Raw genomic sequence first — 16,072 nt, 5'->3', positions numbered from 1 at the left:
CTTCTGTCACCACATCACCATGTTACAACCTAAACTCAAAGCAAAACTTGAGGACTTGAAGACTTCCTTTTGGACCCGCCTGCAGGTTTACCTCAGTTCAGTGTTTGCTTGAGGTTCACGTTTGGACACGGCTGAGTGTCCCGGTGAGATGCACCTACCCTGTCGGCTACGCTGTCCGGAATGATCGTCCTGACCACCATGCCGCTCGTTTTCCCACCAACGATGCCAAAGCCCAGACCTGATCCGTCGTTGAAGAGTTCGATCTCCTCCACGTGACCCCACTGAGCCTGCAGCAGAGAACATGCAGAGATTTGATCCACGCTTCAGCACTGCCATCAATCCGTATGAAAACTTAGAAACTTTGACCTCTATAAACTTCTAAACTTTCCAGAAAACTTCTGATGGAATTGTGGGATTCATTTGTGTTTGTACAAACGATGCCCTTTGTCTTCACATTCATCCTCTCTCGCCTCATGACAACTGAAGACGCCATTCCTGCATGTTTAACATTGACATTTGGTTTCCATTTCTTTTTAGTAAAAAGAACATTTTCACTGACTTTCCCTTTTTTGCTGAAAGTTAAAGGTTGGATATCAAAGAAAGCTGTTTTGTGATAAATGGAAAATGGAAATGAAGTGTTTTGTTGCTTTTTTTTGTTCAAACTTTTCCAATCAGACCACAAACAGTGAATCTTTTTATACAGAGCTCAGTTCTTCGTTCACATTTGCACCACAGGAAAACAGACTGAAGGACAGATGAGGAACGTTTTGTTTAAACCAGGAGCACAGAAACTGTGGGCACGGTGGAGGAGTGCTGATGATGTGGGACAGCCCACTGTCCTACCGTCTTTGAGTGGAGCTACTCTGTAACTCCAGTGTGAAGTCCATCTGTGCTCAGCTGAAGATCTAATGGGGTCAAAATACAACAATGTTCCAAACTTGGAGGTAGAGCGACAACAGAACAAAAACCAAAGTCCGGTCCTGGACCGGGTTCAGCTGCAGACCTTCTGAGGGCTGAGCGGAAACAGAGCAGAGATGCCCCTCTGAAACCAAAGAGGGCTGTTTGGATCTAGGAGAGCCCCTCTTCGGTTTGCTGCCCCCCCCCGCCCGCTGGACCGGGGCCACGTCCTGCATACCAGGCTCGCCGCCCCGCTGCTCCTCTTTCATTCATTCCCCTTCTTATCGAGGTCGCGTTAATGGAGCTCGGCTCTGCGTCTCCTGCTCCCCCTCTGAGGGTCTCCTCAAATCCTCCCTGCTGGAATCGTCCCACGCCAAAAGGAAACTCAGGGACGTAAATCCAAAACTATAAATCAGAAAGTCACGGATGATTTTATGGTTTCTGTCTATTTAGTGAAAATTATCCCACTATCAATCAGGATGGAATGACGCGCTCAGGAGCTCAGGGAATATTTATGACCCCCCCAAAGGCAGACAACTGAAACCTGCTGAGGCCTTCACATCCACAGCAGCCCCTATAATGTCATGTGTGTGTGTGGGGGGGGGGGGTGTCACCCTCACAAAGATTTCAAGGACCACTGGGGGGGTCATTTACCTGTAAGAACTGATCCCATTTAAGGAACTGTGTGTGGATATGGAATCTTAATCCATCTTAATCCATATCTGGTGCGAGTCTGGTTTTCAGAAATCCAGTGGAACCTCATTTGGTAAAATGGTAAATGGCGTATACTTATATAGCGCCTTTCTTCCTACAAGGACAAAGCGCTTTACAGTCACAGACCCATTCACCCAGTCACACACACATTCACACACACAGTCACACACTGGTGGTCGCTCCGCTGCCAAACACAGGCGCCCGCCTACCACCAGAGGCAAGGTGGGGTTCAGTGTCTTGCCCAAGGACACTTCGACTCATGGGCGTGCAAGGCGGGAATCGAACCTGCAACCTTACGATCATGGGACGACCGCCCTACCGCTGCACCACGGCCGCCCATTTATGAAGCTGCAAATGACATGTTGGATGTGTTTGGGTGAATGCAGGATTCATGTGTACAAACAGACGGTTTGAGACAACAAAAACGTTCAGGAGGCGAAAACGTCACGGATCCGTGTTTGTGGGCCTTCTTGCTCCATGAATGGAGGAACAAAAACTACTTCAACTACTTGCGTTAAATTCCCGACAACTATTTCCAAAGTCAACAGATGTTTCCCACAGTCACGACAATTGCTTTGTTGGAAATTAGAAAGTTCTTGGTTGGGAAGATCGCAGAAGTCTGTCCCTGAACTGAAAGCTGAAACAGCTTCATCACAAATGAAGCAGCAGCAGAAACCTGGATGGGATGGGGGAGATTTTGCTGCATTCATGTCTGTACAGGTGTGGACTCTCCTGTCCTCGTTTGTGCCGTCAACAACCTTCAGCTCCCTCAGGCGACCTCCTCCATGCTCCTCCATGTGCAGCTGCAGCAGAGATGCTGACTCAAGCTGATGAGGACTTTTCCTGCTTTATCAAAGCCGAGTTTGAAAACACTTTTGGGACACGTGGTCCTGAAGCGACTAGCTGAGGTTTCCCAGGTGAAGCCTTCTTCCATCTCCTGGGTCTCCAGCAGCTGAAAGGTGCTGCAGGAAGACGTCTGGACCTAATGTGGACTTTGACATCAGCTGAGTTTTTGTTCAGATCTTCAGATCTGACCAGTTTGCAAAATTTCTTTCTGAACTCGCAATCTTTTTTTCATTTGACTGGAAAAAAACCTTAAAAAAAGTATGTCTTTCTTCCACAACAAACTACGTTAGTATTACATTCTGGTTGATGACGGTCGATGGTTTTCATTATTTACACAAAACCAGTTTTTGTCAAACCTTCAAAAGTTTGGTTCCTGAAGCTCCGGGTGATTCAAGCTTTTGATTGAACAGACTTTGTGTTTAGGAAGGTTTCTCCTGATCCTAAGCGGCTCTCAGGTCTGGGAGCTTGTTGGATGAGATCAGGTGGAGTTTTTGGAGGACAGGAGGAAGTGCTGGGGGCTTTGCACTGATCCAACATAGAGTCATAATAACAGATGGTCGCTGTCTGAGAAGAACCAGCGCAGCTCATGGTCAGCAGACTTGTGGTGACGAGACGATGGCGTGAGGAAAACCGTCCAAAAACCAAAAAACAAGCTGCTCTGCTAAGCTTAACAAACTTGGTGACGGTCAGTTTGAATGCAGGACAGCAGCTGCTCACCGTGCTTAGGAGCGTGGGGGGTGCGGCCTTTGATTCAGGAGGGCGGTTCCTGGCCACAACAAGCTCCACCCTCTCCCCGGGCTGCTGAAGGAGGCTGAGGGCTTCTTGGTGGTTGATTACCGCGTCTAGAAGACTGCCGTTTATCGCCAGGATCTGGTCCTGCTCCCGGAGACGCCCGTCCCTTTAACGCAACACAAACGGGGGAAAAAGGTCGACATCAATGAGGCCAGATGCTGAGGACAAGAGCAGAAATGTGACCCTTTTCCGGTTTCAAAATGTGTGCAGAAAGACAAACAAACACTGAATCTAAGAGCGATCCACTTTCCCTGCTGTTGTCTTTCTGAACTTCAACAACATGAAGCTGGAAGGCTTCAAATACAACATTTTTAGAAGTCAGATATATTTAATTTGCAAACTAAATGTTTAATTTTATTAAATTAAATATTTAGTTTACAAACTAAATATTCTGTTTGTAAAGTCAACATATAATTATGAAAAAATATTTAGTTTCAAATTAAATAACTAGCATTCGAACCAAATATCTAGTTAGCAAATGTAACATTCATAAATAGGTGAAAATATGCATTTGAAAAATAAAAACAGTTTTTTTCTCCTATATAAATATTGCTGTTAATATTTGACTGTGCAGTTTTACAAACGGCATCCCATAGATCCCGTCTGAATAGAACTGATTCACACAAAAGGTTATGATCATTAGATTTTCTAGTGTGTTAAACAGAAAAGAAGAACAAATGAAAACCCCAGTTTTACTGTTTTGCCTGAAAATCTCTTATTTTGAAAGTGTTCATTCATTTTGCAGTTTTGTTCAGTTTCTTTATTTAAATTTAAATTCAGCTGCAGGCATTTTTTTTCAGACACCACAGTAAAGATGGAATATTTCTGTCTTTGCAAAGACTGATACACTGGTTAGGGTAATGATTCTTTACACCCTCAGGGTGGCGCTCTGCTGACAGCAGCTTCACCTGTGGGCGATCCCTCCGGGGTGGATATGTTTCACAAAGAAGCCTTGAGCGGCGCCGCTTGCAGAACTCGGACCAACCACGCTAAAGCCCAGACTGGTGGAAGGGGGCCGGGTCAGGGTGATCACCTGCGTGTCCCGCCCCTGCAGGTGCAGACACCAACTAATCAACTGAGATCTACTGCCAGTTCAGCATTTCCATCAGCTGTGGCTCCGCCTACCTGGGCTGCAGCAAAGAGCCACTCCTGCAGATGGTCAGGAGAGGGTGGAGTCTGATGGGTGGATGGATATGAGCCATTGGTCAGGACGGAGGAGGAGTCTGAGCGGGTGGGCGTGGCTGAAGTAGTGGTTGGATCAAAGGCGCTCAAGATGAGTTGGCCCTTTTTGGAGAAGCCGAAGTCGGCGTCAGGAGGCATGTCACTCAGCTGCAGATGGGGGGGGGGGAGTTAGGATAAATACAAGAACGCACAAAACCACACTGTCGATCAACAATGAGGTTACACTTAAATAAGAAATCTGTGAGCATCGAAAGTTTTCTTAAGTCAGGGTCATGTGACTCATCCAGGTTCATACATGCAGTAACTAGGTCTCCTCACGCTCATTTTAGCTGCTTCAACGCTGAGTCAGCATTTTTGTCATGATGATCTGTTCTGTCAGGATTCAGGTTTGTCTTGAGAAATCAGACTCAGTAATGCCAAAACTCGGTTTCTCTAATCCATATTGAGTCTACAAGAGAACTGGACTTCTTATTCTTGATCATTTATTCATCATTTGTTAGTGTGAAGTCACTCATTAAGGCATCTGAAAGGTCAGTCTGTAAATTAAATATCGTCCACTACAGCAAACATATCATGATAAAAATGAGGATGATCAAGTTCATGTTAAAAAAAAAGGTATCAGAGCAAAAATGTTTTTCTTTAGAAGTCTATGAGATTTTGGCTTCTTGGAACCTGCAGGCACTTCCTGTTTGGAACAAGAGGAGGCAGGGGTCACTCAGTCCAGTTCTGGAACACAGTCAATGATTCTCACTCTGCTTACCAAGAAAAGGTTTCAACCAGTGTGTCCTTTAGCTATAAGGACACAGGTCAGCGGACCCTTACCAGAGTCCATTTGAGGCCAGAGTGTGACTGGTTTGTCCGCTGTGATCGTTCTGTTCTGGGCTCGGACGCGATTAGGTGAACTGTACCACGGTGGCACAGTTCACTCAATCCTGGGTTAGCAGAGGTGGTCCAGACCTCGGCTCAGTGGACCCTGGTCCATTCAGTTCTGCTGTGATGACTAAAAGTGTTGGGGCGCCGTTTCCCAAAGCTATGACATCATCTACCAAACACCCCGCGTTAACAAGGATGGAGTAAAAGCACAGCATAGACCAAACAACTCTGCGCTGTGGAGACCGACCACTGCTGAAAATACAGAAAAACCCTACCAAAACGTTTTTTCCCCCAGAGTTCAAAGTAATATGCAATTCTCTAGTTCCAAATGTCAAGTACTATGAATTATGGGTAAAAAAAAACTTCCATATTCTTCTGGAAGCTGGTAGTTTCATCATAATGTAAGGTTTAATGTGGCCCGTTCACAGAGTCAAACAGATGAAGGAATGGCACCTCTCTGCATGTTTCCGTGGAAACCAATATGCAGAGTCATGCAGACACATGTGCAGCCTCTGGTTTTGCTGGGGGGGACCTTCTCCGCCCTTCTCTTGATGAAAGCGCCGCGCTGCATCTGCATCTCGCCGAGGAAGATGGAGAGGTGCAGCCAGAGACGCACGCAAGGACGCGGTGGACAGAACCACGGAAAAAAATGGAAGCGGGGGCCGCAGGGTAAGAGGGAGGCGAGAGCAGAAAACTAAAATCAATAGATTCCTCTGCAGGGCCTTTCTCTGAACAGGTAATGTATTAATGACCTTTACACTCACATTGTGGAAACTTATCAGTCTGCGGCTTATTTGGGCCGGGCTGACGGCGCAGGATCGCGAGCCATTTCATCAATACGGCCTGGACAAGGCCGTTACTCACAGCGAGACACCAGATATTAAAGCTTGATAGATCCGCAAAGCACTGGAGGAGGGGGGGGGGATAAATAAAGGCAGCGAGGCAAAGCTCTGCTGCGCGCATTCATACACTCTCTGTGACCTTCGCAGCACTTAGAATATGAGGCCTGCCGCCCCTTATTGCCATTATCTTAATTTGGCCCGGTTGGACTGTTTACTGTAACGAGCGCACGCCGGCGCGAGCGGAATACAGATGTAGCGGGTGGGCGGGGCCACACCTGACAGACCTGGGTGGGCTCAGTAAACATAACAGCGGTTTGTTGTTCGAGTCAGGAGGATGACGACGTCAAAACCCTCAAAGCCTGACTCCTCAAAAGTAACTGACCCAGAAAAATGGGACTCAAACATGTGACACCACAGTGTAAACAAACCTTCAGGGAAAGTAAACAAAGATAGAACAGAATAGTTTAGAAAATGCAGAACTTTGCTCAACAATCTGCTGGAATCCAAGGTTTAGGAGGATGGAACTTGGGCTGTAACCCTTATGCTATCCAAGGCACGTTAAGTTGGGTCATCTAGACCCACTAGACAGTGCGCTGAACCTTTTTTTTTTAATGATTTGTGATCTTCACTGGTGTCCATGGATTACATGAAATCCTCTCCACCTTTATGGGATAACACATCAATGTAAGGATGGGGTCATCTGGACCCCACAAAATAGCTCAAGGGTTAAGAAGTCAACTCTTTGTCTCTGTTTTTCTCTGCAGACCACTGTCAGGTCTGACAAACTGCTGCACGTCCAAAGTTTGTCCAACCACAAAACTCATTTTACCTACTAGACTTGAACCTTTGACTCAGACTCATAACTTGGGCTGCGACTTGAAGAATGTCACATCGGAGCTTCTGAGTTTCAAGAGCAGCATTGAAGTTCGTCTCCTCGACATCCAGAAGTCATGAGGACCGTCCCAGGATGATGTCACAGCAGCCAGCGTCCAATCACAGCCCCTAGGATGCTGACTCTGCGTTACATTTACTCTCACGCATCAACCCTTCATCACCAGCGCTTTGGGTCAAGTGTTGACATTCTCTCAACTACCATGACGCTTTTCTGACTTAAAGCTGACGTCATTTAAGAACGTGTTCGTTTTTTTACTACAGTTTACTTGTGAAGAACTTTGTGCATCACTGGAGGCAGCAGACGGATAACTCCTCCCATCAACAGAAACAGGAGAAAGTCTCTCTTCATGTTTATCGTTGATCTAAACCGTCCAGGTAGATGTGGACCTGAAAGACGCCGAGCTTCATGTCCGCACTCGCACCAAAACCAGTTCAGGGGTTCAGAACGCGGTTTGCAAGAAGAGAAGCCGTCAGCTGCTCTCAGCCATGTCTCACCTGGTCTCGCAGCTGCTTGATGGAGTGCTGCAGGGTCAGGATGTGGCTGAAGAGCGGACTCTGCAGCGCCACCTGCAGGTTGGCCAGCCTGTCACTGTGGGTCCACTCCTCCCTCTGGACCAGTTTGGCCCGGAGACGCTCCAGAGCTCCCAGAACCTGCTGGCGCTCCACTGAGGACACTGAACGCACACGAGCACACACAGATGAACACACACGAGCACACACAGATGAACACACACGAGCACACACAGATGAACACACACGAGCACGCACAGATGAACACACATACCGGGTTAGATGCTTTTTTCTTTTCACTGAACTTGCTCACAATAATCAAAAGGTCAACACTCATTGTTAGATTCGAGCAGCTCCTTTAAAATAAACATTTTTCATTCATTTTTTGTGTCTTATTATGTGTTAAACATATCCAAAGATTGTAAGATTTGGGGTGGGAATCAATACAGTTTTCCTTCTCTCCGCTCCTTTTTCTGGCACTTTATCACTTTCTGTTTATCGTGTTTATCCACACATTTAACAAATATTGAGTTTGAAGATAAAAAGGAATCAAATGAAATCAAATTTGAATCTTGTTTCTGTGAGAAGCTCCTCACTTTCCTTCCTCAGGTGAGATGTTTCACTAACAGAAAACAGTTTTGCTACATTGTGTTGGAAACTGATGAGCAGAGATAAAGGATGAAGCTCTAGTGGACGAGGAGGAGGATGAGACTCTGCCGGACTCCAACCAATCCCCAATTAGAGGGACCTCAGTTCGTTTGATGTGAATCTGATCTGGGTTTTATTCACAACTAAATAAAAATAGAAAGAAACATACCCGATGTTAATAGTGAATTTCTCCAGAAAATTCTGAATTTTAGAGAAAACCCCCATCGTTTTCTTTTCAGAGGACTACGCTGGTTCTGGATCTGAAGGTTTTCTTTCACATTGAGCTCTTTGGTCCACATCGAAGCGGGTTTCCACCGACGGTTCTCAAAGTTTGTCAGGTTCTAAAGTTCACCTGAACTCTAGTTTGGAACGATCGAGAGAACGCCGGTCCTCTAAATCAGTGTTTTTCAACCTTTTCTGAGCCACGGCACATGTTAACCTTGACAAAAATCCCGCGGCACACCAGCATCCAAATAATTTAAAAAAAAGGAGAAACTCATAGTCTGAACTGATCTACAGTCCCTCCATGATCTCACATGCATTTTTGTGATAATTGTTGCAGAAAAAGCTGGAAGCTGCAGCTGTTTTTTCAAAAAGATGTAATAAAATTTTTAATTAGTGGCTGGGTGGCTCGGTTGGTAAGGTGACAAGCTACCATGCAGGAATCCAGGGTTCGATTCCCGGAGGGGAATAAGCAATGGTACTGGGGGGCAATTACCATATCAATGGCGAGCAGTTAACATCACCCAGTGGGGGTCCTTAGGCAAGGCCCTTAACACTACTGCCTCCCGAGCGCGGTTCAGCTGCAGCTCACCGCTCCCCCAGGGGATGGGTCAAATGCGGAGAAGAATTTCCCCATTGAGGGATGAATACAGTATAAATTTATTTTTATTTATTTTAAAAGTTAAAAGATTTAAAAACTGTTTGATGTGTGTTCGTTGTGGTTTCAAGACGTTTAACAAGGACGACTCATTGTTTTGTTCACTTGTTCCACGGTCTGATACCTGATTCTGTGGAAAGCTAAACCGCTAAAGACGAGCTTTAGCCGGTGTTTTTGTTAGAACTGAGAGACTTTATCAGCAGAATCAGAACAAGGAAGTGAAGACTTTAACCACTTCTGATTGGTCAGACTGATGACGTGTGATTAAGCCTCCAAGAATGATTGGTGGAGACAGTTAAAGGGGCGGGACTTTTCCCAAAACGTCTGAAGCTGCGGCTAAATGGCGGTACCGTCATTCTTATCAAAGTGTCTTTAATGGAATCAAATAAACACAAAGAAAAAAGTATTTTATGATCTTTTATATTCCTAACTACTCAGTGTTTGATCAGGGCTGTTTGGATGAACACAGAGCTGATATCCTGTAGATGGTTAATGTTTTTAGATCAGTTAATGAGGGCAATCCCCCCCCCCCCCCCCCAAGGACCAGTGGTTAGAACTGCACAGTTTTTCCTGTCGGTTTAGTCTGCTTCAGGTTTTGGTTCCCTCCTGAGAGCTGAACCACATGGAGGCGTGAACAGTACCGTTTCCTTAAATGTGTAGATTAAAGGCAGCTTCACTCCTCTTACACATGTGTGGATCTAAGAGGAAGGCAGGACATCCTCTTCATCAGAATATTTCATCCATCTTAAGGCCCGTACACACCGGGACGAATATTCGCCAGGCGTTATTCGCCAGCGTTTTTCGCCACGTTTTTTGTGTTCACACCCAGGCGATTTTCGCTGACGATGAGTGGAGTGAACATGCAATTTCATTCCCTGACATTAGATGGCGCTTAATGTAAACAGAAATACTCCTGTACACAAGGTGGCGCTGCGCAACTTTACGCTTCTTAAAGTCGCTTTTCACTCAGAAGAAGAGAGCAAGTATTTACACGCTTGTCAGAATCAAACAAAGAAAACATGAATATTTCAAGCCCCAGTAGCTCCAACTGGTGCTTGGTTCGGGGATATTTTAGAATGTCCGTCATTATTGCTTCGCGGCTGTGTGTAGACGCTACTTGGCGTCTATCTTCTTCGCTGGTATGTGTGCTCAGCAAGGCAGTTTTGTGTTTGAGCGCCCCCAAGTTGTGTTTTACTGTAACTTCAGAAGCTCCAGACACGTGAGCAAAAGCGCCGTTCTCATTGGTCGAGTAGATTTCGACGCGACGCGTCGAAAAAAAAAAACGAACCCGAAGCGTTTTTTTTTTTTGACGCTTTAATGCGTGCCGTTATTTCGCGTCGGTGTGCACACTCTCGTTGGTGCCCTTTGTTTAGTCACGAGGCGTTAAACGTCGGCGAAAATCGCCGGCGAAATTCGTCCCGGTGTGAACAGGCCTTTAAGATGAAGAGCAGGAATCTTCCCCCTGCTGCAGAAATCAGGCACTTCCAATATAGTTGTAATCAAAAATGGTTGGAAAAGACCCAAAAAAAGCAGAAAAATGTGGATCTTTCTATCGTTTTACTGGATTTTCCGACATTTGAATGTCCTGCAGGTTATTTTAGCTCCAAACCTTCAAAAACTGCTTCAACTTCAATGATTCTTCTTTGTTACTCTGACATGATCTCTGTCTTGAGATAAAGGTCATCTGTGATGAAAGAAGATCTTGTGCCAGTTAAGGTCAGCTGTTGTCTGGCGGTGCGATAGGGAGAGAAAAGAATGTCTGCTTCTCTCAAATCCACCCTCATGCTCACATTAGCCTTAAATATTGGTGTTTGTAAATGAATCTGCTCTCCTGAGAAAGGTTCAGTGGATCTTGGTCCACTTTGGCGGTGGATCGTCTCTGCTGCTGTGAACGGCGCTTTAACCTTCATTCTACTGGAGTTTTTATTGTTTTGTTAGAGTCCGAGCAGAAATCTCACTGCATTTACTTGATTGATAGCCCGTCCTCGTCACACAGAGATTTCTTCAGGTTCCTCAAACTTTAAGGGATTCGGATTTTTGCAAACTCGGCTTTGGGACTGCAGGATTCCTGGAGCGTGTGACCTCAACCGTTTCAGTCATCGATTTCAAAAATCAGCAACTTCACATTGAGTTTTATGATGAATTAATCTGAACTATAATATTTGAGACCATCTATAAATGTAAGCTTTGAAATCAAATCAGTCCTTGTTTCCAAAGTTCTTGACATCAGTTCATTTGAAAATCTTTGTTCTTAATCTTTTTACCTGTGGGGACATTTTCAAACATGGTCGACCTCACTCCGGCTGCTCTTCATCTACCTGAGGAGGAGGAGGAGGAGCACAGAGATGATGAGAGAGGAAATCCTGAAGGATAGATAAAAGGCTCATAAGCAAACGAACAGCAGCAGAACTCCATCAGGACAAGGCCTGCACCATAGATGGAAAATTCATCGGCATTGCAATATCAGCTCATACAACATACGTCACGCCAAAGACCATGTAAGGCACGATAAATGTTTACGCATATTCATAGACGGAGAAACCAATATACACTACCTACATTGTTCTCAATTGTTGTCCATATTAGTTTTGGCCAGTTCTACCGGACAGATAGATCAGTGTTCTCACAAGTCCAACAGACAAGTCCGTACTCGTCTCTTATCGAGATGACTTGAATTTGAGTTTACTGTTATGTAAACAAAACTGGCGCATTTAAATGGAAATGATGTATTAGTTGTTTTTTTGTTTTGTCTTGCTATTTGTTCATGTGTCGCGAGTCATATCCTTATATCCCATAACCCTTGTGCTATTCAGGGCATGTTACCGTTGGGGTCATCTAGACCCGACCAGAACCTTTTCTCTTCAATGAGTTGTGATCTTCACTGGTGTCCATGGATTACATGAAATCCTCTCCAGCTTTATCATGGTAGGGATAACACGTCAATGTAGGGGTGGGGTCATTGTGACCCCACAAGACAGCACAAGGGCTAAGCACATCCCAAGTTTTCCTCATATCGTGCAGCTCAATTTAGGAGCTTTAAAAATGTTGCTAAATCAATGTTTTTTAACACAAACTAAAAACTATTCAGGTTTAGGAAAGAACAACTGCTTCAACAAACTAAATGCACTTTAAGAAAAGATGCCCCGCCCCCATGTTTGTACGTAATCCCTAGTAAAAGAGATGGTGGATGCATGACAATTTGTTGAAATGTTAATCATTCATTTCTGGTTAAACTTAGATCCATTTCCAATTGAGTTTATAATTCGTTACCAAAATTGAACAAACATTGCAAAGAATAAACAAACATGTATCCATGTGACTGACTCTACCTCCTTATCTGTTGTTACCATGGCAACCACACAACGTTTCAAAGAACAAGAATGTGAAAAATGTCTCAAAGAAGTCGTCAGAAATGCTCCTCACACAAGAAAAGAAAGCAAACAGTCTCCACCCAGAGTGACATTAACCATCATGATGCATTTGGTCTTTGCAGAGAGGAGAATGGAGAAGATGACTGCTGTTAACCTTCCAGACCATTTCCGGTCTCCTGAGACCCCCCCCCCCCGCTACACTGGATCCGGATCGTGATCTTCCCAGAGTCTGGATTACTTTTCTGAGTTCATAATTCTCATAATCCCTCTGGATTTCAGAGACCCTCACGAGCACAGGCCCGCGCGCACGCCAACGGTGCATCCCAGTGTGTTCACACCTATCCCTCCCGGGCCTTCACAGGTAACGACGTGAATACTCACCACAGAACCGGAACCAGAACCGACGCCTATTCCAGCCACGTCACAGCGTTCCCATTCTGATGTGAAACCAGTCTGGGAATCAGCCCACCTGAGCTCACCTACGGCGGCAAACAGGAAGTGAAACTGAGCTCAGGGGGAGGGAGGGAAGGAGGGAGGAGGGCCAAAGGGTGGAAACATCCAGAAAATCTGAAACCTGGTTCCACAATACAGAACCGAGCCGGCTCAATTGTAGAGGGGCTCGTGGGCGAGACGTGCGCAGATTCAACAGGTGCGCGGGGGCTCAGGCGGGCACGCGGACAGGTGAAAAACACCTTCAGGATCCACCGAAACTCCCAAACACGCAGCGTGACGCCGCCCCGCCCCTCTGCCGCGGCTCCAAGCGCACTGCGTGCACGCAGCTGCGTCCCGCAACTTTTCAGCAACTTCACGCAACCTGCCGCCGTTAGCCGCTAACATGCTAACAGCCGCACGGAAGCCGAAACAGAACCCGGTTCCGGTCGGGGCAGACTCGGAGATGGAGCCGAGCCCCGGGCCGCTGACAACCAGCGCGTTAAAAACAGTTTCGAAGCGGAGTGAGACTCACTTTAACTGGATTCGGTGCCGCATCGGGGTCCTCTGACGCTGCCTTCGCTTGCAATCGGAAATGCCAGATGTCGCAGCGTACTTTGAAGTCAGGTGAAACCGGCAGGTACCTGACAGTTTCCACGTGACCGTGAGAGTGGATCCGTGACTCTTGCTGCCGTGATCCGCTGCGACTTCACACCGACAGAAACGCTCCAAACCCAGAGTTCATCTGGAGTCACACTGTGGAAGAAACATGTCCAAGATGCGGAAAATCTTTGGTCTAAACACCATCCCATAAAAGTTCTAAAATTCTTTTTGACATCTCCCACTTGTGTGTATTGGAAGGGGGGTCAATAAAGTTCACCTGGTACTGGGTATGTATTTTGGAGAGTTTTCAAACATGTAGTGAGGGTCAAATTGTCACTTGTATGGAAGCATTTCTGACTCATATTTTGAAATAAGTCAATACCGGAAATGCTTTTTTATCCTCACAATAAAAGCTGCGTCAGTTGACTCAAAAATAAAATGAAAAATCCATCCGCCAAACGTCTTTTTCTTTATCAACACTGCTTATTCTGTCACTTCATTAACCCTTGTGCTATCTTAGGCACTTTACCATTGGGAGTTGGGTCATCTAGACCCACTAGACAGTGCTCTGAACCTTTTTTCTTCAATGATTTGTGATCTTCACTGGTGTCCATGGATTACATGAAATCTTTCCACCTTTATCCACCTTTGTCATGGTAGGGAGAACACGTCAATGTAAGGGTGGGGTCATCTAAGATAGCACAAGGGTTAAAATGATAATGAAAATGGTATTTGACATTTCATTTTCAAAAGGTTCTCTAGTAAATGTGTAACAAAATTCATTTAGAAATATCTAATTTGACAATGAAAGTGGATTAACAAAAATGGTTTTTCATCTACACAATGTAACTGCATCAATTGAATCAAAAATAAAATCAAAATTGAATGGAGAAGTCCATGTATTTTTATAGCAGAGTCAGCTGAATATTTGATTACATTATTTTTGTTTCCTATTATTACAATCATATCGTTTGTTGTATCATTTTGTTGAGCTTGAGCCAGTAAATTATTTTTAGGATGTTTACAACACAGATTTAAAAAAAGAGCGACCAAGCTAAGAACGCTACAGTTACGACGCCATACACAAACGCAAATCTAAATCTTGTAATATGTAAAACTGTGACAAGATTAAAAATTTACATTTAACATTTACATTTCAGCTAAACATTTAAATTTAATGTTTATATATATATATATATATATATATATATATATATATATATATATATATATATATATATATATATATATATATATATATATATATGTTTTGTAACATTTATATCATAACATTTAAATTTAACTTTCAGGTTTGCACTTACATTATGTTTGGGATTTAGATATGTGTTTAGATTTAACATTTAAATTTATTATTTACATATATCTTTACAATTTCCATTTATATTTATTATTTATCATTAATATTTAGATTTAAATTTAGCTTCTAAAAGTGCACATCCTTAAGTCACAGATAATCCTTTCATTGGTCATAAATACAGACAAAATGTGATATAAATGCAGAATACATATGGAAAGAAATGTCTAGATGTGGTAAAGTTGTCAAATAATTTTTATTAGGGAACATTTGTTCATTCATTTTCTAAATCCTGTTGTTCCCTTTCGGGGCTGTTGGAGCCTATCCCAGCCACCTGTCAAGGGCAGGGGAGACCCAGGCAGGTCACCAGGCTGTTGCAGGACCACAATCACACCTAAGTACAATTTAGATTAACCTATGAAACATGTTTTTGGACAGTGGGAGGAAGCTGGAGCCCCTGGAGAAAACCCACGCATGCACAGGGGGAACATGCAAACCCCACACAGAAGGGTCCCCCATTGACGTCCTGGTTCAGGTCCCCCAGCTGGGACTTGAACCAGGGGCCTTCTTGCTGTGAGGCAAGGGAGCTAACCACTGCGCCACGGTGCAGCCCATTTTTACACTTGGCACCCATATTTTAATTGCAATATTGTTTGGCACAGTCGCTTCTCAGTGATGATTATGAATTTAATTCAAAGTCTTTCTTAATTGACAATTCGATAAAACAGTTCAGGCTTGGGATATGAACATAAAAATTGCAATTTAAAATTCAATATTACAATTTACACTTCAATGTCACAATTAAAAAAGAAGAAAATATTAAATAAAATAAAAATGTCTGGCACAAAAATGTTTAATTCAAATCAAACGTGTGTTGCAATTTACTATGCAATATTTAAAAGATGACATTTTCATACATGATTTCCATTAAATTAATGTAAGAGTAACTTGAAATCTATTGCATTGTAAAATGCTGTGTTTGTGTCAAAATTCAAATTGAAACCAAGTTGTCAGAGAAGCCCTTGGCTGAAATGTGCAGACGGAGGCCTGCCTCAACGTGGGCGGAGTTAAACGCGGTGAGGCAGAGGAGGGTGGAGTGTTCGTCCACCGAGCACAAGCAGGGAATGCAGAGGGAGGAAAACAATGCGTTTTCTAGTCTAGTGCAAAATATGAGATGAGATCAGAGCCGATTCACTGTTCAGTCTGCCTTTCTTGTTCCTGTAGCCATAAATAAAAAGGACTGTTTTTCTGAAAAAAAGCTCTTGAAGCAGGAGTG

The 16,072-nt window shown here is 44.2% G+C and overlaps 1 protein-coding gene and 1 long non-coding RNA gene across 6 annotated transcripts in view; one reads left to right on the top strand and one right to left on the bottom strand.

Moving 5' to 3' along the window:
- patj (PATJ crumbs cell polarity complex component) overlaps nt 1–13,832 on the bottom strand; it is a 108,384-nt gene extending 94,552 nt beyond the window's left edge. For 2 of the 5 annotated variants that reach the window (XM_011473812.4, XM_078945705.1), the window contains exons 1-7: nt 13,414–13,832; nt 11,343–11,396; nt 7,536–7,714; nt 4,375–4,578; nt 4,158–4,297; nt 3,175–3,355; nt 159–287 (exon numbers count right to left, since the gene is read on the bottom strand). In XM_011473812.4, coding sequence (XP_011472114.1) covers nt 159–287; nt 3,175–3,355; nt 4,158–4,297; nt 4,375–4,578; nt 7,536–7,714; nt 11,343–11,364 — 855 coding nt within the window. In that variant the 5' untranslated portion in view covers nt 11,365–11,396; nt 13,414–13,832. Of the gene's footprint in view, nt 1–158; nt 288–3,174; nt 3,356–4,157; nt 4,298–4,374; nt 4,579–7,535; nt 7,715–11,342; nt 11,442–12,830; nt 12,977–13,413 lie in introns of those variants that run through there. The other 3 variants (XM_023954072.2, XM_011473814.4, XM_020702216.3) reach the window with 3 other exon arrangements.
- On the top strand, nt 11,128–12,832 carry LOC144991851 (uncharacterized). Its single transcript, XR_013655508.1, has 3 exons — nt 11,128–11,258; nt 11,402–11,576; nt 12,572–12,832. It is a non-coding gene; the product is annotated as an uncharacterized LOC144991851 (long non-coding RNA).
- Nucleotides 13,833–16,072: the final 2,240 nt, after the last annotated feature.

This window comes from Oryzias latipes, chromosome 4 (genome assembly GCF_053564925.1).
Source record: "Oryzias latipes strain Hd-rR chromosome 4, Olatipes_Hd-rR_3.1".
Classification (NCBI taxonomy): Eukaryota; Metazoa; Chordata; class Actinopteri; order Beloniformes; family Adrianichthyidae; genus Oryzias; species Oryzias latipes.
This window is presented reverse-complemented; position numbering and strand designations above follow the sequence as displayed.